The 24,882-nt window shown below is 38.6% G+C and overlaps 2 protein-coding genes across 3 annotated transcripts in view; one reads left to right on the top strand and one right to left on the bottom strand.

The window, feature by feature from the left end:
- NR6A1 (nuclear receptor subfamily 6 group A member 1) overlaps positions 1-24,882 on the top strand; it is a 230,614-nt gene that overhangs the window by 36,351 nt on the left and 169,381 nt on the right. The gene's annotated exons all lie outside the window — the stretch shown is intronic.
- On the bottom strand, positions 6,085-10,715 carry LOC142460191 (cytochrome c-like). Its single transcript, XM_075562448.1, has 2 exons — positions 10,668-10,715; positions 6,085-6,468 (listed from the first exon to the last, which is right to left on the bottom strand). The coding sequence occupies exons 1-2, from the start codon at positions 10,713-10,715 to the stop codon at positions 6,085-6,087; spliced, it is 432 nt and encodes a 143-aa protein (XP_075418563.1).

Genomic DNA, 24,882 nt, shown 5'->3' with positions numbered 1-24,882 from the left:
TAGGGTCCCGTGACTGGCTATTTGCCACTAATCTGGCTGAGCTCAATGTTAAAGTTTACCTCATCCTCCTAGCTAATATCAGCTCTCTAAGGTTCTGGGTCTTCTCACATATTTTATATTTGAAACCCCTCAAACCCCCAAAACACACCTTGCATAGTATAAATAGTCATGTTTGTTCAGTTAATACTGGTTGAGTTACAAAACAAGTTAAACAATGTTTATTAACATCTGTCATTTTATAAGTTGTCTAAAGCAATTTTTTATTAGATAGTGTAGTCCTACTTTACCCTACCTCTGCTCCTATCAGGCCAGTACCTCTGAGGGAATACATTAGTTTTTTCTTTGCCTTTTTCTCTTATGAGTAATAGCCTAACATGGAGGAACAGATAAAGTGAGTTGGTTTTTCTGTATTTTCTTTTTTAGAAGTCTTTTTGAGCACTAGAGAGGACATTGAGGTGCTTGCAGTCTTTCCCACTGAACTGTACACAAAACATGCCAGATAATTGAAAATTCAGTTTGTTACACATTAAGTGGTCTTTGTTCTAGGTACTAGGGATATAATAGTGTAGTACCTATCCTCATGGTTTAATAGCCTCCTGGAAAATAATTCCTTGTTTGGAATTATTTAAACACATTTTTACTACCTCTAATTTTGCACTTAGTACCCAAACTTATTATCTTTTTCAGAGCTTATAATAATAGAAAATAATTCATGTTCATCTTCTAAGGTCCTTGATATTCTCATAAATATAATTGCTTAAGCATTTTTTCTAAGTCAAATAATCCTGCCTCATTTAACCTTTCTTCATATATGTCCTAGCTAGATGTGTTGACTTAGACAGGTTCCCTTTTCCACGAAATAAACAGGTACTGAATCATGGTTTTATATATCAATATAAAATAGTGCCACCCTAAAACAGTGGTTCTCAACCTGTGGGTCACAACCCTATTTGGGGGTTGCTGCCGATTCATAACAATGGCAAATTTACAGTGATGAAGTAGCAACGGAAATAATTTTATGGTTGGGGTCACCATGAGGAACTGTATTAAAGTGTCATGGCATTGGGAAGGTTGAGAACCACTACCCTAAAAAAATAACTTTTCTTTTTAATAATTGTATGTAGCAGATAAGGGTAATATCCTCAATAACTTTTATATTATCTTTGTGAAGTTAGTAGTGTTAATATTCTTGCCCCTACAGAAATACAGTCTGATTCTTATAAAAATAATGGGCAGAAATATAATTTTATCATCTCAATCAGCACCAATCTAGGAATTCATGAGTCAGCCTTACTAAGTTGTAGGAAGCCTCAAGTCTGAAATGGCTTGTGTATGTGCTGTTAAATTCCTTAGAGGTATTGATAGTTGAAAATCCATGGCTTCTTAATGGGAAAGACTATCTTCTCCTTTTTTGGGGGGGGGTTGCTTAAAGAGTTTTATTGGCATATAATTCATATTTTCTCCTATGTTAATAAGTCATGACTTTCTCACATGAGTAAGGAATGTCTCCGTGTTGCATCATTGGAATCTGGAGGTCCCAGTGCATTACTTCACTCCCAATTCCCTCTTCAATTCCTGGTAGGGAAAGCTCACACTTGAATATTTGGAAATAGGAAATACTGTTGATGCTAACATCCATTGTGTTGGGCAATGATTGTGGACCCCACGTTTGGGAAAACAGGTGGGATGTTTTGGAAGTAGTTAAGGAAAGACTGGCTCGTCCAATTCAAGTGGCCTTTAAAACTTTGTGATGATATAGCAGATGGGCTGCCATGCATAAAATATGGACAGCTGTTCACACTCTGGCTGCCTTCATACAATTCCTGGACTTCCTGGAGTCCAATGTTATGGCACAGGTTCAGGCTAAGTTCATTTCTACAAGAAGCTTCCCTGTACCCAACTTATTAGCATAAACTAAGGACAAGGGCAGTGAAAGGTCAAGAGAAGTTCAAAACAGCATGACCTTTCTGTGCTTCTGTTTCCAAATAACCCCGTGTCTCCCCTTCTTCCCTAGTTTTTTTCTCAGCCATCGTGTTTACCGTGTAGTTATAAAACTCAAGAGAACAAGGACCAACTTGATGCAAGGGATGTTAAGAGAAAAGAAGTCATTGTTACTTAAAACAGGAAAAATAATTGATTTATGTTTGGGGCCCAATTAGGCTATAAAACAGGAACAGTAAATGGACCTGTGGCTTCAGGACAGCTACTTGTTCTGATTTCTGTTCCACAGACAAGAGGTTCCCCAATAAAGACTGTCAGCTTCATAGGCTAAATTATTAATTCCTTTCATGCTTCACAGGGATTGTAAACAGCACATAATACAGGAAAACAATTGATTATTCAGTTATTGGCCAGATAGAGGGTCAAAGGGTAAAGAATTGGATTAGCAACAGCTGTTCTTCCCAGTTATATTTTTGTTCCTTTAAAAAAAATCTTATTTCAGCAATACTGTTTCTATATTTTTACTGTCTATATTATTAAACTTAAGTCTCTTTGTAAAATAATTTATAGATAATTAAATGGAGAATAGATATTGACTAAAGTTAAAAACACATACTTTGTTTCCAAAGTTGAATATGATATTCTTTTTAATACATATAGCCTATGGTGTCTTATAGAGATTATATTCTTGATTCAAGGTAAGTAACTATTTGAAGTTAGATCAAAAACTTTTTTTTGAATGATTTTATTGGAGATAAAAACTTTTAAAGGTATTTTTATCAGTTGATTGATGATCTTGGTGCAGCTTTATTAAAAGGGAAAAAAAGCCTTTTAAACTGTTTTAAACTGACAGTAGCATGCTTATTGTGGAAAATACAGAAAACATTGAAAGAAAGGTACGAAAACCTGAAGTAGCCATGGTTTCTCATTTGAGACTATATCCATCAGTTTGTGTCTGAATTAATTTTTAACATAATTAGGAATCCTGACATGTATGTAATTCAGTGTCCTATATATATATCCTAGTCAGCTTTTCATAAAGTTTTTAATGGCAGGATATAATTTTATTGTAAGTTATCATGATTTATTTTTCATCATTTAAATTATTTGCATTTTTCTTCTTTGCAAACAGTGCTGTAATTAGCACCTTTGTGTATAATTTTTTTCCTGCTATTCAAATGAGTGCTTTAGCTTTTACACACATATGCTTCAAATAATTTGTGGAAAAATGGCATGAGAACATCATAGATTTTTTTCTGTTGTTTTTTTTTAAAGCTTTCATGACATTAAAACTTCTGAACTTAAAGCCTGTACTTTGACTTATGATTACTTGGGTTTATCTTGACTCCAATATGTATTAGCTCTGGATCTTGGTTATTTGATTTCTCTCTACTTCAGTTTCCTCACCTGTAAATTGGGGGTGATAAAAACTTATTTCTACTTTATAAGACTTGTGAGGATTAAATAAACTAATATGTGTATGGTGGTTAGAAGAATGTTTGGTAAATGGTAAACACTATTAAGTGTGTCCTGTTCTAGGCTATTTAATAGGATGTTGAAATTATTATTGTTTTTATACTAATGGGACGCTGTAATGGCACTTAATTAAATTAAACTAGCCTATGTTTCTTCATGACACACAAAGAAACCATTCCAGATGTTAGCAGGTGTGAGTTTTCAAGTAAACATTTAATTAGAGGAGCAGAATTTGTATACTGCTGATTACTTTGGCCAAAACTCTTCTTCATCATCTGGTTGATGGTTAGGCTGTTTGGTTCCCTCCCTCACCCAGCAGCAGGTGCCTATCAATCCAAATGATGACCATCTGCCATCCCATTTCTTTAACCTCTAAGGAGACAAAAAATATTAATCTCTGCTTATTTTAAAACACATATACGGGATATGTATTCTCTTTAGTTAACAGGAAGCTTTTAGAGAAAGCATTCCGAGGAAAAGAATTTATGCCATTAAAAACGTGACCATTACTATTTAACAAACCCAGCATATGCGGCGTTCTTGCTGACTCAGACTTTAAATAAAATGTTCTGTTGATGATTAAGGACCTAGATAAGTTAGCATTCAAAAAGAGACTTGGAAGTTAAATTAATCCTATCCTGACCATAGGATTTTCTTGCTGTCTAATAGAACTGTTAAATGTCTGTCTGTTTATCTATAGTTTCAGAGTAACACTGCATGGTATCACTAGCTTGCTCTAGCTTTACATTAAGCCAAAAAGAATCTTGGGGTATGTGAAGTTCAAAAAAAGCAATCAAACAGATGTGAAGGAAGGAGTGTGGACAAAGTGGAAACCCAAAGTCCACCTGCAAGACAATTGGACAGGCCCTCACAGAGGGGCCCTGGGCTGGAGGCAGGGAGAATGAGGAAGTCAGGCTGTAGCATAGCACTGATGAAACTCATAACTGACCTCTGGTTCTTTAATATTTCTTTCTCTTATTATGATGGCTTATGTTTCACTTCATTAATACTGTTAGACCAACGTCCTTTCAGGTGTCTAAGTAAGATTGTTTGATGCAGGAATGCCAGGATGAATGACCCTACGATAATCGCAGTGGGAGTAATGATCCCCTGAGGGTGGGGGAGGGGCGCTCAAAGCAATGATGACTGTAGAACTCCCACTTGAGGGGAGTGAATAACAGACTTTCAGGAGGAAAAAAAATATATAACTTTAATAATAATAGAATATTAATAATAATATATAACAACAGGGGTTCCTGGGGGAAGGGTGAGGGAGGGAGGGAAAAAAGGTGAGCTGATTATCAAAGAGTTCAAGAAGAAAGAATGTTTTGAAACTGATTGTAGTAGCAATTGTACAATTATGCTTGAACTATTTGAATTATGGAATGTTATGACATCTGTAAGAGCTCCCACTAAAATGATGGATTATTAAAAAGAGAAAGAAAAAAGTCTTGGAATTACTTGGAGACTTTTGTGGATTCTTAAAGCTATTGGAGAGAAAGCTACATTTCAGCTAGCTACCTATATAGACACAGTTCAAAATTCCTGTTCTGCCTCATGTTAATAAGTTTGTTCCTAGTTGTCAAATGGTGTGCTATAATTTTTGACCCCAGAAAGCATTTTATATAAATCCAAGTGTACTCTTCAGAGCATGAACTTAGGATGGATATTGGTGATCAATGAAGAACAGATAATGATCAGTTTGGATATTCTTTATGTGCTAGTTATTAGGTATGTATTCAGTAGGAATGAAGAAAGTTATAAAATTGTCCCCCCCCCTTTTTTTTTCACTTTGTAATACCTAGTTTACTTAAACAAACATTAAATCCAAGGTGGGTAGAGCTATAGAGACAGTGATTACGTTGATGATTTTTTGGGGGGGCATGGGAGCTGATGACAATGAGCATAAGAAAGAAGTAAATGTTCTACAATTTATTGTAAAGATGATTGTACAACTCTCTTTAGTATGATTGAACTATTATATATGAGTTATATGCCAAAACAAGTCTTAAAAACAAATAGCCTTTTTCACAATTGGACCGATATAAATATCACAATAAACAGAGAAGAGTGAAGTTGTCAAGGATTTAATGTTAGTTGGATCCACAATCTCTGTCCACGGGAGCAGCAGTCAAGAAATAAAATGCCATAAAAAAGAAAGAAAGAAAAAGAAGATGCCATATTGGATTGGGGAAATTTGTAAAAAGATCTCTCTAAAGTGTTAAAAAGCAAAGACAACACTTTGAAAACTAAGATGCACCTGATTTCAATTGCCTCAGAAGTATGTGAAAGCTGCACAATGAATAAGGAAGAATGTAAAATTATTGATGCATTTAAATTATGTCAGATTATTGAATGTGTCATGTACTTCAATTATATGTTGGAGGAAGTACAGCTCGAAAGCTCCTTAGAAATAAGAATGGTGAGACTTCATTTCTTTTTGTTTGTTTGTTTCAAAATAGAAAGGTCCCTTTGTCTTAACTACCTTATCAACATTTTTCTTAAATGTCTTCAGGACTCTTTTTTTTTTTTAAGCCATTTAACCACAGCCAATCTTTAATAAGACTGTCTAAACTAAATATCCTTGTCAGTCATTCATGATCTGATTTCTGGTGTATGAGATCAATTTAAATATGGTACATGTTAAAAAGAGGTCTCAAGACATTTCTATTTTATAATAAATAAGGCAGTGGTCAAATATTGCTCATTTGTAGCTTTTTTGAGATAAGCTATCAAGTCTGCCCTTTCTCCCTTCTTCTTAATGCCGGCAAAGATCGTTTTTGTTCCAGGGATGTACTTCTTGGGATTCTCCAAATACTCCATCAGTGTCTCCTCTCCCCAGGTGATACCTTTGGTCTTATTGGCATCTGTGTAACTGAATCCAGGGGCTTGGCCAGTCTTCCTCCCAAACAAACCATGGAGGTTTGTCCCCGTCTTGTGTTTGCCTCCCTTTTCCACAGTGTGGCACTGGGCACACTTCTGAACAAAAATCTTCTTGCCCTTCTCAATATCAGCCACCGTGAATATCAGCTCTCGTTGCGTGCCACTCGACTGTACGCGTCCAGAGGCCGGATGTCCCGCTCTCTAAACTTGAGGACTCTTTTTGGACAGATCAGGGTGACTTTGGATCTGAGCGTGATAGTTTTACTGTGTAATAGATCCCTCGAGATTTCTTTTGTGACTTGGCCTCAGGGTTATCGCACTATTTGTCACACAGGTTCTTTCTGAAAGCAAATGAAGATAACTTTACAGATTTCCTTTTTTTCTGTCCTTTATGTTCCCATCCCTCCACAATGTTCTAGTGAGTCTGGTATTTGGCATTCTTCACCATTCAAGAGCCTGCTTATAAAGCAACAGCAGAATCTGCTAGATCAAGTCAAGTCTCTTATGCATGGGGCCTTTAACTGGGGAGTTCTTTTCTGATAAGGATTCTTTTGAACAGAATAGGGTGGGATAAGATCCAGAGTTTAGTTTAAGCTCTCATCTCCTTGACCTATGCCCTTATTTCAGCGTTTATACTGACATGGTAGGGGCTTCCTCTGGAGCAAGAGTTTAGCACTTATTTACAATTGCTGTATAGATAGTTGTATTCAAAGGCAGTTGTTAGGTCCAGGGATAGTCAGGATCTCTGGCACTGAGCAGTTCAGGGAACACTTGAACATGTAGATCTAGAGATTTAGAATGATGACTTAGAAAGACAAGAAACACTGAGCTGAATTTGAAAGAAAACAGAGACTTCTCCTCTTTGAAGGCAGCTGACAGTCTGTCATCCAAACTGAATGATTAATATACATGTTGCTCTAGGGACAGGAAAAGATAAATTACACAAATAATAATATTCACAGTGATAATATAGTGTTATTTCTTCTCACCTATTTGGACTTGTAGAGTGTCTAAATAAAAGTATATTGGTTGTCCATTTAAAACCTGCAAGAATTTCATAAAAATTTTACTTAAAGTTGGCTTCAGCTTTAATGGAACCTGTTGGCTGGAACACACTAATGGCTACCTCTTTTATTTATTTATGAATGTTTTACTGTGTTCCAGGATTAAGTTTAAGGAGCCCTAGTTATATAATGGGTTATGTAGTTGGGCTACTAACTACAAGGTCACCAGTTTGAAACCAGTGTTCTCTAAGGGAGTAAGATAAGAGGGACAATCTTATAGGGATGTTATGAGTTAGAATGGACTTGATGGCACTGAGGTGTTGTAAATTTACACGCACACTTGAGTGGGAATTTGACAATTCATATACAAATTATCCTATGACATTGGCTGCAATCCCTACACTATGTCAGCACTTTCACTGTTTACATTCCTCTAGTTTCCTTGTCCCTGTTTACTTGTGTGTGGATATTGACCATTGGTCTCCTATAGTCTATAGTTTAACCTCCCTGGCAGTAATCCCAAGTGTGGTGCATGGTAAATGTTAACTGTGTATTGAAGTTTATCATACCTGGAATGTCTACTAGAGAGATTAAAATGAGTAATTTCTTAATTACAGGCCTACAATATAAAACAAATTTTATGCAAAACAATGTACAAAATTACTGACATAATTAGATCGCCAGGGAGGCTAAAGGAGCACATTCCTCACAGGTGTCATTATTTTGTAGGTCAGTCTGTTAATTAGCTGAAAGGTGACCTCTGGAAATAGCTTCAGTCCCAGTTTAAGAGTATCTTAGATTGATGGTGTAGAGAGGTTCCTCTAGTCTCTGTCAATGTAACAATGGGTGACAAAAAAGGCCTGAATTGTGGCAGGCAGGGCACTGATTTTGCTACCACAACAATGCACCTACTCACACAGCCATGTCAGTGCGCCAGTGTTTGGCAAAAAGCAGCATGCTTCTCTTGCCCCACACACCTTACTTAGCTGACCTTGCCCCATTCGACTTCTTTTTGTTTCCATGAGTGCAGAAGGACATGAAAGGACAGTGATTTGCTGACATAGAAGAGGTGAAGAAAAAGAGGAGGGAGGTACTGTCAGCCATCCAAACAGATGAATTTGAGAAATGTTTCCAAGTGGTTACTTGTTGTTACAAAGTCAGCAGTTCAAACCCACCAACTGCTCCAAAAGAGAGCCTTGGCTTTTGTGTTAGACAGGGTTCTCTAGAGAGACAAAACCAGATTTCTAGTAATTATATATATATATAATCTTTAGCCATATATACTTACATAATTTCCAGACTTTAGTGAAATCACACTTGTCATCAATCATCTGTCATATATATAAATGAAAACACACTGAGTCAAATTGTATCTGATGTATCATACCTGAACAAAGGAAATATATGCAATATCACATACAAAGGAAATACATTGACAATTACAAACCTCTGCTTTTGCAATTGATCGCGTGGTCGTAATTGATGGGTAGACCTGCCTTCTACTACTACTCATTCTGTATTACTTGCCCTCAGCAAGCACCTCAGCTGACGGTGGTTTTTTGCCTGGCGGGGTGACCCAGACCTTCTTTCCTGAGGGGTCTGGGTCATTATAAGTCCTGTCAGGATTGGGTTGCCGTAACTTACCATTTACTTTAATAACAGGGCATGGTAACACTAAGAGTCGGCCTATGGGATCTCCTGGATTCCAGACATGTCGCACCAGTCCAATTTCTCCTTGGTAATCAGGATCAATTACACCACTCAGTACAGTGACACTCTTCCTGACCTGTTGATCCAAAGGCACGAGAAGCCCAAAGTGGTAAGGGGGGATTCTCAGGTGCCAGTTCAGTGGAATCCGTGCTGTGTTTCCAGGTGGGAGAGTTCCTTCCTTCGGGACCAGGACCTCCATGCCTGAGGAACACAGGGTTGCTGGGACAGGAAGCAAAAATGCTGCAAGTGGACAACTAGGAATAATAGTGAATGGTGCCACTCCAGCTTCTATCCCTTGGTTTCTGGACCCATAAATTCTGGCTAATGGAGACACAGCACCATATACTGGCCACTGGTTTAGAGCATATACAGCTTCCTGGAGAACATTGCCCCAGCCCCACAAGTTGTTGCCACCTAGTTGGCACCGTAATTGTGTCTTTAGGAGCCCATTCCATTGTTTTATCAAGCCGGCAGCTTCAGGATGATGAGGAACATGATATGACCAGTGGATTCCATGGGAATGGGCCCATTGCCGCACTGCATTTGTTGTAAAGTGAATTTCTTGATCTGAAAAAATGCTATGTGGGATGCCATGCCGGTGGATGAAGCATTCTGTAATTCCACGAATAGTAGTTTTGGCAGAAGCATCGCGTGCAGGGAAGGCAAATCCATACCCAGAGTAGGTGTCTATTCCAGTAAGAACAAAATGCTGTCCCCTCCATGATGGAAGTGGTCCTATGTAATCAACCTGCCACCAAGTTGCTGGTTGATCTCCCTGAGGAATTGTCCCATATCTTGGACTTAATGTTGGTTTCTGCTGCTGGCAAATGGGACACTCAGCAGTGGCAGTGGCCAAGTCAGCCTTGGTGAGTGGAAGTCCATGTTGCTGTGCCCATGCATAACCTCCATCCCTGCCGCCATGTCCACTTTGTTCATGTGCCCATTGGGCGATAACAGGAGTGGCAGAGGAAAGAGGAGGACCAGTTTCCACAACGCGTGTCATCTTATCCACTTGATTATTAAAGTCCTCCTCTTCAGAGGGAGTCCTTTGGTGAGTGTTCACGTGAGATATTACTAACTTTGCTTTCTTGGCCCATTCAGAGAGGTCTATCCACATACCTCTTCCCCACACTTCTTTGTCACCAATTTTCCAATCATAGTCCTTCCAATTCCTTGACCATCCAGCCAACCCATTGGCCACAGCCCATGAATCAGTATACAGTCTCACATCTGGCCATTTTTCCTTATATGCAAACTGAATGGCCAGGTGCACTGCTCAAAGTTCTGCCCATTGGGAAGATTTTCCTTCACCACTGTCCTTTAGGGGGATCCCAGAAAGGGGCTGTAGTGCTGCTGCTGTCCACTTACGAGTGGCACCTGCATATCGTGCAGAGCCATCCGTAAACCAAGCAGGTCTTTTTTGGTCTTCATTTAAAGTATGGTAAGGAACTCCCCAGGAGGCCATAGGTGCAGACTGGGAGAAAGAAGGTAATGTGACATGAGTGGAGACTGTGGGCATTTGGGCCACTTCTTCATGCAGCTAACTTGTTCCTTCAGGTCCTGCTTTGGCCCGATCCCATATATACCACTTCCATTTAACCATGTAGTGTTGCTGCGCAGTCCAACTTTATGATTACGTGGGTCAGACAATACCCAGTTCATGATAGTTAATTTAGGCTTCATGGTGACTTGGTGGCCCATGGTGAGGTGTTCAGTCTCCACCAAGGTCCAGTAACAGGCCAACAGCTGTTTTTCAAAGGGGGAGTATTTTTTTTGCAGAGGATGGCAGGACTTTACTCCAAAATCCCAATGGTCTACGCTGTGATTTACTAATAGGGGCCTGCCAAAGACTCCACACTGCATCTTTATCTACAACTGACACCTCTAGCACCATTGGGTCAACTGGATCATATGGTCCCAGTGGCAAAGCAGCTTGCACGGCAGCCTGAACTTCTTGAAGAGCCTTTTTTTGTTCTGGGCCCCACTTAAATATGGAGGCTTTTCGTGTCACTTGATAAATAGGTCGAAGTAAAACACCCAAGTGAGGGATATGTTGCCTCCAAAATCTGAAGAGGCCCGCTAGGCGTTGTGCCTCTTTTTCAGTCGTTGAGGGCGCTAAATGCAATAGCTTATCCTTCACTTTAGTAGGAATATCTCGACATGCCCCACACCACTGGACCCCTAGACATTTTACTGATGTGGAGGGTACCTGAATCTTTGCTGGGCTAATCTCCCAAGCCCTTGTATGCAGATATTGTACCAATGAATCTAGAGTCTTTGATACATCCTCCTTAGTGGGTCCAATCAGCATAATATCATCAATATAATGGACCAGTGTGACATTTTGTGGAGTAGACAGGTGGTCAAGATCCCTTCGGACTAAATTATGGCACAGGGCAGAAGAGTTGATGTACCCCTTGGGGAGAGTTGTGAAAGTATATTGTTGCCCCTGCCAGGTGAAGGCAAACTGCTTCTGGTGGTCCATTGAGACTGGTATTGAGAAGAAGGCATTAGCCAGATCAATAGCTGCATACCAAGTACCAGAAGTATTAATTTGCTCAAACAGGGTAATCATATCTGGAACGTCAGCTGCAATTGGAGTCACTACCCGGTTAAGTTTACAACAATCCACTGTCATTCTCCAGGATCCATCTGTCTTCCTTACAGACCAAATAGATGAGTTAAATGGGGATGTAGTAGGAATCACCATCCCTGAATCTTTCAAGTCTTAGATGGTGGCACTGATCTCTGCAATTCCTCCAGGAATGCGGTACTGCTTTTGATTTATTATTTTCCTAGGTAATGGCAATTCTAATGGTGTCCACGTGGCCTTTCCTACCATGATAGCTCTTATTCCACATTTTAGGGATCCAATATGGGGGTTCTGCCAGTTACTAAGTATGTCTATTCCGATGATGCATTCTCGAACTGGGGAAATAACCACAGGATGAGTACGGGGGCCCACTTGACCCACAGTGAGGCGTACCTGAGCTAAAACTCCATTGATAACGACCTCCATAAGCCCCCACTCTGATTGGTGGGGCTTCGAAACATTTTGGATCTCCTGGAATTAGTGTCAGTTCTGAACCAGTGCCCAGTAATCCCTGAGAAGTTTGATTATTTCCTTTCCCCCAATGAACAGCCACTCTTGTGAAAGGCCGCAGGTCCCTTTGGGGAAGGCTAGAAGAAAGACTAACAATATAAACCTTCGGTGATGTAGCAGGGTCCTCCTTCAAAGGGACCCGGCCTCCCCCTCATTCAAGGGGTTGTGGGTCTATAAACTGGCTCAGGTATGGGAACTGATTGAGCGATCGTGCCTGTCTATTCTGCTGTTCACCTGATCTACTATTTTTTTGCCTGTACAGATCATGTAAATATTTAGTAGGTTTCCCATTTATTTCATTCCTTGGGACACCGTGGCTAAGTAGCCAATGCCATAATTCCACATGAGATAGGTTGCTTTGATTACTATTGAAAACTTGTTGTCTATTATAACCACGCCCACACGGTGTCTGTTGATTCAGTGCTGACACCTGCTCTCTACCATCATGGGAACCAGTCAGCCCCATTGTGGGCAAATGTCGGAGTTTGCTTAGGGCAGTGTCCACTGTTAATCCTGGTGCACATAAAATAGCAATTACAGGAGTCTTAAGAGATGCTGGGGCCCACTACACAAACTTGTTCCTTATGGTTGTGGTAAAGGGTATGTCCTCAGGACACCCCCTTTTTGGGTCTATGGGAATATCCTGATAGATCCAGTCTAACATACCAAACTCTCTAAGCTTTTGGGTGCCTTCTTCTACAGTGTACCAAGGCAGGTCAGGTACTTCAAGTTGGTCTAATCTAGGCCATCTGGCAGTCCATGCTTCATTGAAACAACCAAATAAAGAATTAGATCCATTTTTAGCCTGTCTCACAGAGACATTGAAAGAAGAGTCTGTGCTTAGGGGTCCCATATCCAGAAACTCAGACCGGTCTAATATTACATTTCGTGCACCAGTATCCCACACCCTTAGTAACCATTCCCAGGGATATTCTTCAGGCTTTTGCTTGTACGTATTTGAAAACTCGAGCAGGTCTTTATGAGTATAGCGCACTTCTTGGATAATCATCTCAACCTCACCTTTAGGAGGTTTCTGAGACTTAATTTTAATCATAGGTCTAGCGGAAATAATGGGTGGTGAGGGTGCTCTCAGCAACATCTTGTAAGGCATCTCCCTCAGGCAATGCTACTTATGCAGCCCCACCTGGCATATCAACTGAACAGTTTGGCTAATCTGCTCAGGTGTTTCTAAGGGCTCAATATCCTCCTCTTCTGGATCATCAGCCCACATGTTCTCATCCCATGTTTCAGGGTCCCAACTTTTCCCAATTAATGCCCTTACTTTGGTTTCAGACACTACTCTAGATCTGCATTTCAGCTGCTTTTGTAATTCAGCCACTCCTATAATGAGACTCTGGACCTGGTTCTCAGCAATGTCAGCTCTTTTACTAGAGGAGAGAAGGCTCTCCTTTGTAGCACAGATGGAAGCTTTCAAATCTGTTAGTCTGTGCCTGAGGCACGCTTTTGACGCTCTGAGATCATCCCTCTCCTTAATCACACTTTCTATTGTAAGAAGGACCAGCCAACCAGCTTCCCTATACTTGTCCTTACAAAACTCCTGGAAAATATCAAACATACGATCTCCCAGAGCCTCTCCTTTAACCTGCACCTCATCTATCGGTGGTGCTACTTTAGGCATTATCTTTGCTGTTTCACACCATGGATTAGGAAGAGTAGCAGATGTATCCACGTTTTGGAGTGTTGAAGTGCTGTTAAGACTAATCAGATTGGAAAGCCAATTTAAGAAACCCATATTTATGGTTTATTTCTCTAGAAATAAATCTGGTACCAAATGTGTTAGGGTTCTCTAGAGAGACAAAACTAAATTGCTAGTAATTATATATATACTTAAAAGATAGATATATAACACAAAAAATGAACTGTTAAATTATATACAGATAATACAAGAAATAAACAGTTAAATTATAAAGCAGTGAGACACTAGCAGTCCTTTAAGTCTTGAGAGCCGCCAGTCCCTCTTCTGTAGCTTTCTATTCCCCTAAAGAATGGTACTTTCGGACGCCCACTGTGGCAGTTTACTCTGTTCTATAGGGTTGCTATGACTCAACATTTATGGCAGTGAGTGAGGTAATTAGATTATGGTTTTCCAGTAATGGAATGGTATAGTGTTAAGGCAGATTATCCTTTTTTTAAAAATCTAGTAAGAATTGTTTATTAGCTGTTTCTAACAACAATAGCAGTAGGACTCTGAGAATGAAGAACATTTTGAAAAGAGTGTGTAACAACAGTGTGTGACCAAAAAGGCCTGATTTGTGGCAGGCAGGGGACTGGTTTTGCCACCACGACAATGCACCCACTCACACAGCCATCTCAGTGGGCCAGTTTTGGGCAAAAAACAGCATGCTTCTCTTGCCCCCCGAACCTGACCTTGCCCCATGGAACTTCTTTTTGTTTCTGTGAATGCAGAGGGCTTTGGAAACATTTTTCCAAATTTTTCAAATTTATCTGTTTGGATGGCTGGCAGCACCTCCCGCCTCATTTTCTTCAGCAAATCACTGTCTTTTCCAAGAATGGAATCACAGATATGACAAATGTATTAAGTATAATGGTGATTTGAAGGTGATAAGGTTGTTTGGTAAAATAAAAATTAATACATAGTTTTTTGGGGAAAAGCCCGTTTTTTGTAGACACCTACATAAAAGCACATACTTGATTCAATTTTCATGATGTTTTAGAGCAGGTAAAACTCACTAACTGTGACAGAAATCAAATTATTCCTTCTTGGAAGTGAAATGTTCTCTATCTTGGTGGGATAGGTATTTTAATAGTGTATGCATTTGTGAAAACTGCCTGTACTTTACATTTAAAGCCTTGGCATTTAAATGTATATAAATTTCATTACACATAAACTGTACTGCAATTTTTTAGAGGGAGAAAGCAACATGGACTTAATGAGATCAGAAAGGTTTTGCTCTGCCACTAACCAGCTGTGTGACCTTATCAGAGTTTAAACTGTTCATTTCTTAGTTTGTAAAACGTAGAGAACAACAGTAGTTGCCTTATAGAGTTGCCAGGAGAGTAAATTAAATGTTTTAAAGCAATTAACAAAAAGCGACTGCTCACTTAATATCAATAATAATATGTTAAGAGCTCTAGTCATATACTTCAAGAAATGGGAAATATGTAGGAGTGACTAACAGCTAAATGCTGGACAGTTCACATTTATCATTTTAATTTTGAAAACACTCTCATCAGAGAGTATTACTGTTCTATAGATGACAAGATGCGCTTCATAGAGTGTCTATATAGCTACTCAACTAGGGAGTAGCATACTTTGAATGCAAACTCTCACTTTAATTTTTTTTCACCAAGTCATGCCATCTATTTTCCATTCAGGTCACTTCCAGCAATGTAATCTTAAAATTGCTAGAAAGCATGATTGTTATGAGAACCTCCTGAAAGTTTCCTTCATTCTCAGTACTGACTCAAAGCTCCTAACAATGAAATAGAGACCAATTCTGATGGCTTCATTAGTGGAGTTGTGAGGCTTCTAATGGAAGCTTTAGAGGCTTCAAGATCCCTCATAACATGGAAGAACACCAATTTCCCTTCTCTTTAGAATAAAGAGATTTCAAGATATGAGAATTCTGCATACAAAATCTGTGATAAAATGGTAGCTGAAATAAAAATCTGAAAAACACATTTTTTATTAATGTAAACCCTTGCAAAAGTCTAAAATGAAAAAATAAAGTCACTCTGTATTCCCATACAGTTTGTGTATGAGGGGGTATTCCTTAAAAACGGCAGTTTTTAAACTCTCCATTGCACTTAATACATTTGTCAAATCTGTGATTCCAGTGAAAATTTCCTCTGGCAGTGGGTTTGTATATGTATACAGTGGTACTTCAGTTGTGGAATGGTTCCAAGCTGGAACTTTACACTCCAGCAAAGTTTAGCGGGGAAAAGTTTGTAACTCTGCTCGATAGTTGAACAACTTGAAAACATCTGTATGGCCCGACATGAGCCGAGTCTTGCCAGGGACAAAAAGGGGCTATGCTCCAGTCTAAGCTCCTGTCTTGTTCAGACAATATACAGTACATGTGTTAGTGAATTAAAATGTTCATTGTGCTTTATTTGCGCAAAATATCATGACCATGATTCCAAAGAAAGTTAGTGGTTCCAGCCGTTAGTTAAGAGGAAAACTTGCAATTGTGTTAAAGAAAAAAAATCATTGCGAATTTTGAATCAGATTGCTGTTTGCCTGATTTGGTAGCTGAATGCAGCATGGCTAAATTTTTAATGTTGACATTATCAACATGGAGGGTGGAGCAGGGAAATGATTTATGCAGCTAATGTAGCCACGAAACAAAGAACCTGGACAACCCAGACCCTTGAAGAGCTTGTAAAGTTACTGTTAGTTTGGATAAATCAGAAACAACTCCATGGTAATAGTATATCAGAGAGTTATAAGCAAGAAGGCTAAAAGCTTCCATAGTAATTTACATTCTTGGAAAAATTAATATATAAGTGTGATTTTGAGGCCTCAGACCAACCAATTCTTTGGCTTTCCATTATTTCTTATGAGAAAAATATATTGTTTTCTAACTTTTTGGTGTTTGAACATGAATTTGCAATGAGTTTTCAGTAATCTAGGTATCACTGTTTTTATTAAACTGTTTTTCATCATTTTCATACTGTCTTGATTTTTACAGCTTTCTAACAAATCTTGAAATCCAATAGTTTTTTTGTCTGACTTTCTTTTTTAAAGTTTTGATTGTTCCAGGATGCTGTTATTTTTTTCCCTCCCTTTTTATTTTGACTTTCCATATAAAATTTAAAATCAACTTTATTATCTTTTAAACAAGATTTTATTGTATTTCCTTGATTATCAGTTTGATAATTGTATCATAACAATATTTTCCTGATCCATAAATTCAGTTTATATTTCATTTATGTAGTCCTACTTTATTGACTCTCAGCAATCTTTTAAAAATTGTAATGAAGTCTTTGTACATCATTTTAGAAACTTATTCCTAAGTATATAACTTTAATGAGATGGAAAATGGCATTGCTTTTTAAATATTACTGTTTTCTACTTAATTGTAATATATAGAAACTTTTTGGATCCTGTGGCATTGTTAAGTTAAAAGTTCATTTAGTAGTTCTAGTCATTCAAGAAAATCAATTCCTTAGTTGTTGTTTTTTAACTAAAGTCTGTATGTGTCCTCAGTATTTCTTATACACGTATCTTTGAATAAAAAGTTTTACTGCTCTTTTGGTATTGATAACTTAAAAAAAAAGTTAATACGAGCTAAAGTTTCTGAAACAATGGCACTTAAAAATGGTGAGAATGACATTATGATATTACTATCTTGTTTATGTTAGGAAGAAAGAGTTTAATTTTGTATAGTCAAGTATGATGTTAGATATAGACATTTTCAAAGATATGTTTTATCAGGTTGAGGAGTCCTGGTGGTATAGTGCTTACATGGTGGGCTGCTAACCACAAGATCAGCAGTTTGAAACCACCAGCTGCTCCACAGGAGATAAATGAGGTTTTCTACTTTTGGCAGGAGTTTGCCTCAGAAACCCACAGGGGCAGTTCTACTCTGTCTTTAAAGGGTTGCTATGAGTTGTAATCAACTTGATGGCAGTGTTTGCTTGTTTTTTGTTACCAGGTTGGGGTAGTTTCTTCTACTCTTTGTTTGCTAAGAGTTTTTTGTTATCATACACCGGAGTTGAGATTTTCAAATACCGGTAACTTTTTCTGCATCTGCTTTTTGGTAAGTTACATGGATTTTTTTTCAAGGTTGAACCAGCTATGCAATTTTGGGATAATAACCCCTATGTGATCATTATATGTTATCATTTTTTCATATTGCTGAATTCAACTTGATATTTTAATTTATTTTTTTAACGATATTATTTTGATAAGCTTTTTGTATGTTCTTAAACTCAGTGCCATGTTAATTTTGAAATATATTTTTATTTAATTCAAAATTTGGACATGTCATTTATCATTTTATTTGTACAACTACATTATTGTTATAATAGTAATAAATCAACTGTCTTGTCTTTTTATTCATAAATCAATGTCTCCTGAAGATCTGCTATATCAATTTTGCAGTCTCCATCTAGTGGCCTTTTCTAGAAAACACAATGGTAAGAACCTGTGATAATGCATTTATTCTTATTTAATGTGTTTGTCAATTAATCCACTAGGTGGCAACAGGCTCTAACTGAAAGGTGAAAAAGAGATGAATCTGGAAAATAGAAGAAAACAGTGTTTATAAAACTTACAATGAAACAGAGTGGTCACATGGAGTTTTCTGAAAGTAGTTTGCAGGAGAGAACTCAGTTATACCATTAGCTCACTCTAAGAAATGTAGGAAATGAAGGGAGACGTCGGACAGTGTAAGACATGATAAAATAATATATAAATTATCAAGGGTTCATGAGGGAGCAGGGAAGGGGGTAGGAGGGGGGAAAATGAGCCGATACCAAGGGTTTAAGTTGAGAGCAAATATTTTGAGAATGAGGGCAACGAATGTACAAATGTGCTTGACACAATTGATGTATGTATGGATTGTGATAAGAGTTGTATGAGCCTCCAATAAAATGATTTAAAAAAAAGAAATGTAGAAAAAATAATTTTAAAATGTGGCCTTTTTACTTCCACCTTATTATTAAAGAGACAGCCTACAGAATGAGAAAAAATATTTGAGTAATGAATAATAAGATGAGGATTTGATGGTCAGAATATATAAAGAATTCATGCAATTCAAAAGAAGACAAACAACCCAATCAAAAAATGGGCAAAAGATTTACTAGGCATTTTATCAAAAATGGTCAAGAAGCATATGAAATGATAAAATCACTTTTCATTTTTGTTGGTGCTGTCAAATTAATTCCAACTCATAGTAGCCCTAAATCAAACAATGAAACACCACTCAGTTTGCACTGTTCTTCTATTTGAGCCCATCATTATAGCCACCATTGTCAGTGTTTTTGATCAAGGGCCTTCTTTGTTCAATGCCCCTCCACTTTACCAAGCATGATGTCCTTCTCCAGGGACTCATCTCCTCTGATAACATGTCCAAAGTACATGAGATGAAGTCTTAGAATCCTTGCCTCTAACAGGCATTCTGGCCGTATTTCTTCCAACATGGAATTGCTGGTTCCATTGGCAGCCCATGGTACTTTCAATATTCTTCTCTAATACCATAATTCAATGTATTGATTTTTCTTCAGTATTCTTTATTTAATGTCCACTTTTTACAAGCACGAGGCAATTAAAATACCATGGGTTGGGACATGTGTCCTTTAGTCTTCACAATAGCATCCTTGCTTTTCAAAGCTTTAAAAGTGGTCTTGTGCATCCGAGTTACCTAATGTGATGAGTTGTTTGTTCTGTTGACTACTGCTTCCATGAGCAGTAATTGTGGATCCAAGCAAGATGAAATCCTCGATAAATTTAATCTTCTCTGCAAAGCAAGATGAAATCCTTGACAACTTTAATCTTATCTCCATTTATCATAATGTCACCTTTTGGTTCAGTTGTAAGGACTTTGGCTTTCTTTACTTTGAGTTGTAGGCTATATTGAAGACTGCTATCCTTGATCTTCATCAGCAACTACACAAAATCCTCCTCACTTTGAACAATCAAGGTTGAGTCATCTGTATATCTTCTGTTGTTAATAAACCGTCCTCTAATCCTGATGCTACATTCTTTATATAATCCAGTTTCTCTGATCATTTGCTTAGCATACAGATTTAAATGACTATGGTGAGAGGATACAACCCGAAGCACACCTTTCCTGATTTTAAAACCATGCAGTATTGTCCTGTTCTGTTTGCACAGCTGCCTTTTGATCCTTGCACAGGTTCCTCATGAACACAATGAAGTGTTCTGGTAGAATTCCCATTCATCTCAAGGCTTACCTATAGTTTGTTATGATCCAGCCAAATGCCTTTGCATAGTCAATAATACACAAGTAAACATCTTTCTGTTATTCTTTGCTTTTCAGCCAAGATGCATCTAATTTTTGTAATGATATCCCCTTGTTCCATGTCAACTTTTGAATCCAACCTGACCTTGTGGCAGCTCTCTGTCAACTGTTGTGGGTGATCATCAGAAAAATTTAACTTGATTGTGATATCAGTGATACTGCTCTATAATTTGAGCATTCTTTTGGGTCACCTTTCTTTGGAATGGGCACAAATATGGATCTCTTCCAGTCAGTTGGCCAAATTTCCTGGCATAGATGAGTGAGTGCTTCCAGTGCTTCACTGGCATGTTGAAACATTGCAGTTGGTGTTCCATCCATTCCTGGATCCCTGTTTTTGGCTAATGATCTCCATGCAGCTTAGGCTTTTCTTTTTTCTGTACCATTAGTGTTTTCTCATGCTACCTCTAGACATAGCTGGATGTTGTTGACTAATTCTTTTGGTACAAAGACTATTCTTTCTATCTTCTTTTGAATCTTCCAATATTTTGCTCATAATATCTTTCAGTTTTGTAACTCTAGCCTTGATTTTTTTTCTTGTGTTTTTCAGTTTAACATATGACGAGCATGTTTCTTCTCCTTTTTGTTTTTTTAGGTCTTTGAACATTTCATTATAATGTTTTCCTTTATCTTCTGGAGCTGCCCTTTGAAATTTTCTGTTCAGCTTTTGGCTTTTTCCATTTTCATAATGACTCTAAAATTAAGAACCAGCTTCAAAGTCTCTTATGACATTTACTTTGATCTTTCCTTTCTTTTTTTATCTTTTTAATGACTTTGCTTTCTTCATGAATGATGTTCTTGATGTTACCCACAGCTGATCAGGTTTTCTGTCACTAGTGTTCAGTGTGTCAAATCTGCCCGTGGGATAGGCTAAAATTTGCATTTCAGTTCTTGTGAATTTTTCATTTTCTTCCACTTCAGCCTAGACCTACACATGAGCAACTGGTGGTCTGTTGTTTCCCAGGCTTCCCCTGGTCTGGTTTTAGCTGCTGTTACTAAGCTTGTCCATCACTTTTCCTACTGATGTAGTCAATTTGATTTTAGTGTATTCCATCTGGAGACATCCAAGGGTGGTTGTTGAAAATGGTATTTGTGATGAAGAAGTTTCTTGCAAAAAATTTTTTTTAATCATTTTATTGGGGGCTCATACAACTCTTATCACAATCCATACATACATCAATTGTATAAAGCACATTTGTACATTTGTTACCCTCATCATTCTCAAAACATTTGCTCTCCACGTAAACCCATAACATCAGCTCCTCATTTCCCCCCTCCCTCCCTGCTTCCCCATCCGTCATGAGCCCTTGGTAATTTATGTTGTTAGTGTTTTGTCATATCTTCCACTGTCCGACATCTCCCTTCACCCACTTTTCTGTTATCTGTCTCCCAGGGAGGAAGTTAGAAGTAGATCCTTATAATCGGTTCCCCGTTTCTACCCCACCCTCCCTCCACCCTCAGAGTATCGCCACTCACACCACTGGTACTGAAGGGATAATCCGTCCTGGATTCCCTGTGTTTCCAGTTCCTATGTGTACCAGTGTACATCCTCTGGCCTAGCCAAATTTGTAAGGTAGAATTTGATCATGATAGTGGGTGGGTGGAAGCATTTAGGAAATAGAGGAAAGTTGTATGATTCATCATTGCTACACTGCACCCTGACTGGCTTGTCTCCTCCCTACAACCCTTCCATAAAGGGGTGTCCAGTGGCCTATAGATGGTCTTTGGGTCCCCACTCTGCACTCCCCCTCATTCACAATGATATGATTTTTTTGTTCTTTGATGGCTGATTCCTGATCCCTTCGACACCTCCTGGTCACACAGGATGGTGTGCTTCTTTCATGTGGGCTTTGTTGCTTCTGAGCTAGATGGCTGCTTTTTTGCCTTCAAGCCTTTAAGACCACAGACACTATATCTTTTGATAGCCAGGCACCATCAGCTTTCATTACCATATTTGCTTATGCCCCCATTTGTCTTCAGCGGTTATATCAAGGAGGTGAGTGAGCACGCATGATAAGATTTTTTTTTGCTTTTTGATGCCTGATAACTGATCCCTTTGGCACCTCATGATCACACACTCTGGTGTGCTTCTTCCATACTAGCTTTATTGCTTCTGAGCTAGATGGCTGCTTGTTTAATTTCAAGTCTTTTTTTTTTTTAATCCAAAATGGGTTTTTTAGAATGGCTTCCCATTCATCTTGACTCAGGGTTTTTTAGTGCTGCTTCTGTTTGTAGGAGCATCCTTCTGTGAACCTTGGTTTCCATCTTGTAGACTGGCAGAGGACAGTAGAGCAGCCAACACAAAAAACTACTGTTTGTGCATGGCTGAAGACTGTCGTGGTTTTATAGCAGCCTGGGCATTTGACATCCATGAAGTAGGTATTGGGGCTCTGTACCAGGTGCTTCTTCTTGTGTTTTCTCTTCTCTTCGGGAGAGGATTGAAGGAGATCGTTTGCGAAGAAGCATGATTGCTGAACAGTCGTCAGCACCAGAAAAAACTTAAGGTCTTTAAGACCCCAGATGCTATATCTTTTAATAGCCGGACTCCATCAGCTTTCTTCACCACATTTGCTTATGCACCCAGTTTTTCTTCAGTAATCGTGTCAGGAAGGTAAGCATTGGGGAATGCCAGTTTAATAGAACAAAGTATTCTTTCATTGAGCAAGTACTTGATTGGAGGCCCAATGTCCATCTGCTAGCTTAATACTAAACCTGTAAGTATTTGCACACAAATTTCCCCTTTCTCATATATATATTTACATATGTACATGCCTTTATTTAGAACTCTATAAATGCCCTTTGCCTCCTAGCTCTTTCCTTTATTTCCTTTGACTTTCCTCTTGTCCCACTATCATACTCAGTCTTCACTTGGGTTTCAGTAATTCCTCTTGGTTACATTACCCTTGATCACGCCCTACTAGGCCTCCTACACTTTCCTCACCACCGATTTGGATCACTTGTTGTTCCCTTGTCCCTGGGTTTGTTAACACCACTTCCTTTCCCCCCACCTCCCCTTCTCCCATGTCCCTCCAGAACTGTCGGTCCCATTGTTTTCTCCTCCAGATTGTTCATCCAGCCTATCGTATGTAAACAGACCTGTAGAGATAATATGCACACAAAAAAAGAAAGCAAAACAAAGCAACAAAAGAAAACAAAACATCAATGACAAAACCCCACAACAACAACAAAAAAGCTTGTAGTTAGCTCAAGGACTGTTTGTTGATCTTTAGGAGTGTTTTCTGGTGGAGTCTGATGGGGTGCCAAACCCTGGCCCCAAAGTCTATTTTTGGTATTCCCTGGGGACTTCGTTGCTCTGTTCCCCTTGCCGTTCTGTTGCACACCCTAGTGTTTTGCCTTGGTGTGGAAGGATCAGATTAGGCACAATTCCCACAGTGTCTCCAGTGTTGTCACTTGTAGGGCTATGGGTCAGTGAGGGATGTCATGTCTTACAGTGGGGCTGGCCATATGGTCTTCTCTGTGGATTGGCTGCTCTGAGCAGGAATATCATTGTCAAGGCTTGGTGGACTAGGATGTGCTCCACTCTCTCTTCGTTCCCCCTTCATTTGCTCCCGTGTGCTCTGTTCAGGCATGTCTCTTTCCTGAGCTGCAGCTTCAGTCTTGTCCTCTGAAATTAATTCTTCTGGGGGGAGGGGCAGGTGTCCATGTAGTTGGGATTGGGGCTTTTTCCCTACTCCATGCTGGCATGTTGCATTCACATCTTGGAACACCAGGTTGAAGTCTGGTCCCCCTTTCCCTGTGGAGATATCAACAATACTCTCCCCTTGGGTGGATTAGTGCCCTATTTCCCTGCTACCCATTTCTTTTTTTTCCCTTTCTCCTCCTTTTTAGTTGGCGACCATATGTATTTCTGGATTTGTTCTGTTTCTTGCAAAATTTTAAAATTAATTTAAAAAATTTTATTGGGGGCTCGTACAGTTCTTATCACAATCCATACATATATCCATTGTGTTAAGAACATATGTATTCTTGCAAAATTTTATCATTTAGTCTCCAACTTCCTTTCTATCACCAACACCAATTTTCCAACTACTGTTCATTTCTCTTGCTTCCACCTTTGCACTCCAGATGCCAAACATTATCAATGGATCTTGATTGTAGGTATATGCAAATCAAAGCCATGGTGAGATATCAATTCATCTCTACTACAGGTGTTCTGGTGGCATGGTAGGTTATGCTCTAATCTCCTTATCACAAGGCCAGTGGTTCAAACCCACAAGTCCCTCCTTACTGTGAGTTAGAATCAACTTGATGATAGTGAGTTTGAGAATTGTGTATGTGTGTGTGTCTGAAAATAACTATTAACAGAAAAAAATTGAATGAAAGCAACAAGTCTTGATGAAGATATTACTAGTAGGAATGTAAAATGGTAAGGACCCTGCTTTTTGAAAATAATATGGTGGGTTTTTAGAAAGTTAAGCATAACATTACCATATGACCCACCAGTTCAACTTCTAGGCACATATGGAAGACACTTCAGAGCAAGAGCTCAAACAGGTACTTGTACATCAGTGTTCACTTCAGTATTACTAATAATAACCAAAAGATAGAAACATTTCAAATGTCAATCAACAAATGAATGGATAAACAAATGTGATATATACATAGAATGTAATATTCATAAAGAAAAATGTTCTGATACATGCACAAACTTTGAGCAAATTATGCTCAAATGATGAACCTTGAAACATGCTGAAGGTAAAAAAACAAAGTGACAAATATAAGATCCTATTTTTCCAATTCTGTGAGTGGGTTACATGAATACCTAAAATAAGCAAAG

Source organism: Tenrec ecaudatus, chromosome 10, assembly GCF_050624435.1.
Source record: "Tenrec ecaudatus isolate mTenEca1 chromosome 10, mTenEca1.hap1, whole genome shotgun sequence".
NCBI classification, from domain to species: domain Eukaryota; kingdom Metazoa; phylum Chordata; class Mammalia; order Afrosoricida; family Tenrecidae; genus Tenrec; species Tenrec ecaudatus.
This window is presented reverse-complemented; position numbering and strand designations above follow the sequence as displayed.

What these genes read in the sequence shown, in the direction of transcription:
- LOC142460191 (XM_075562448.1), bottom strand. Translation starts at nt 10,715, where the DNA reads ATGGGCCACCAAGTCACCATGAAGCCTAAATTAACTATCATGAACTGG. An exon ending in AATTAACTATCATGAACTGG is followed by an intron (nt 6,469 to 10,667) that starts GTATTGTCTGAC and finishes GGACGCGTACAG; the next exon opens with TCGAGTGGCACGCAACGAGA.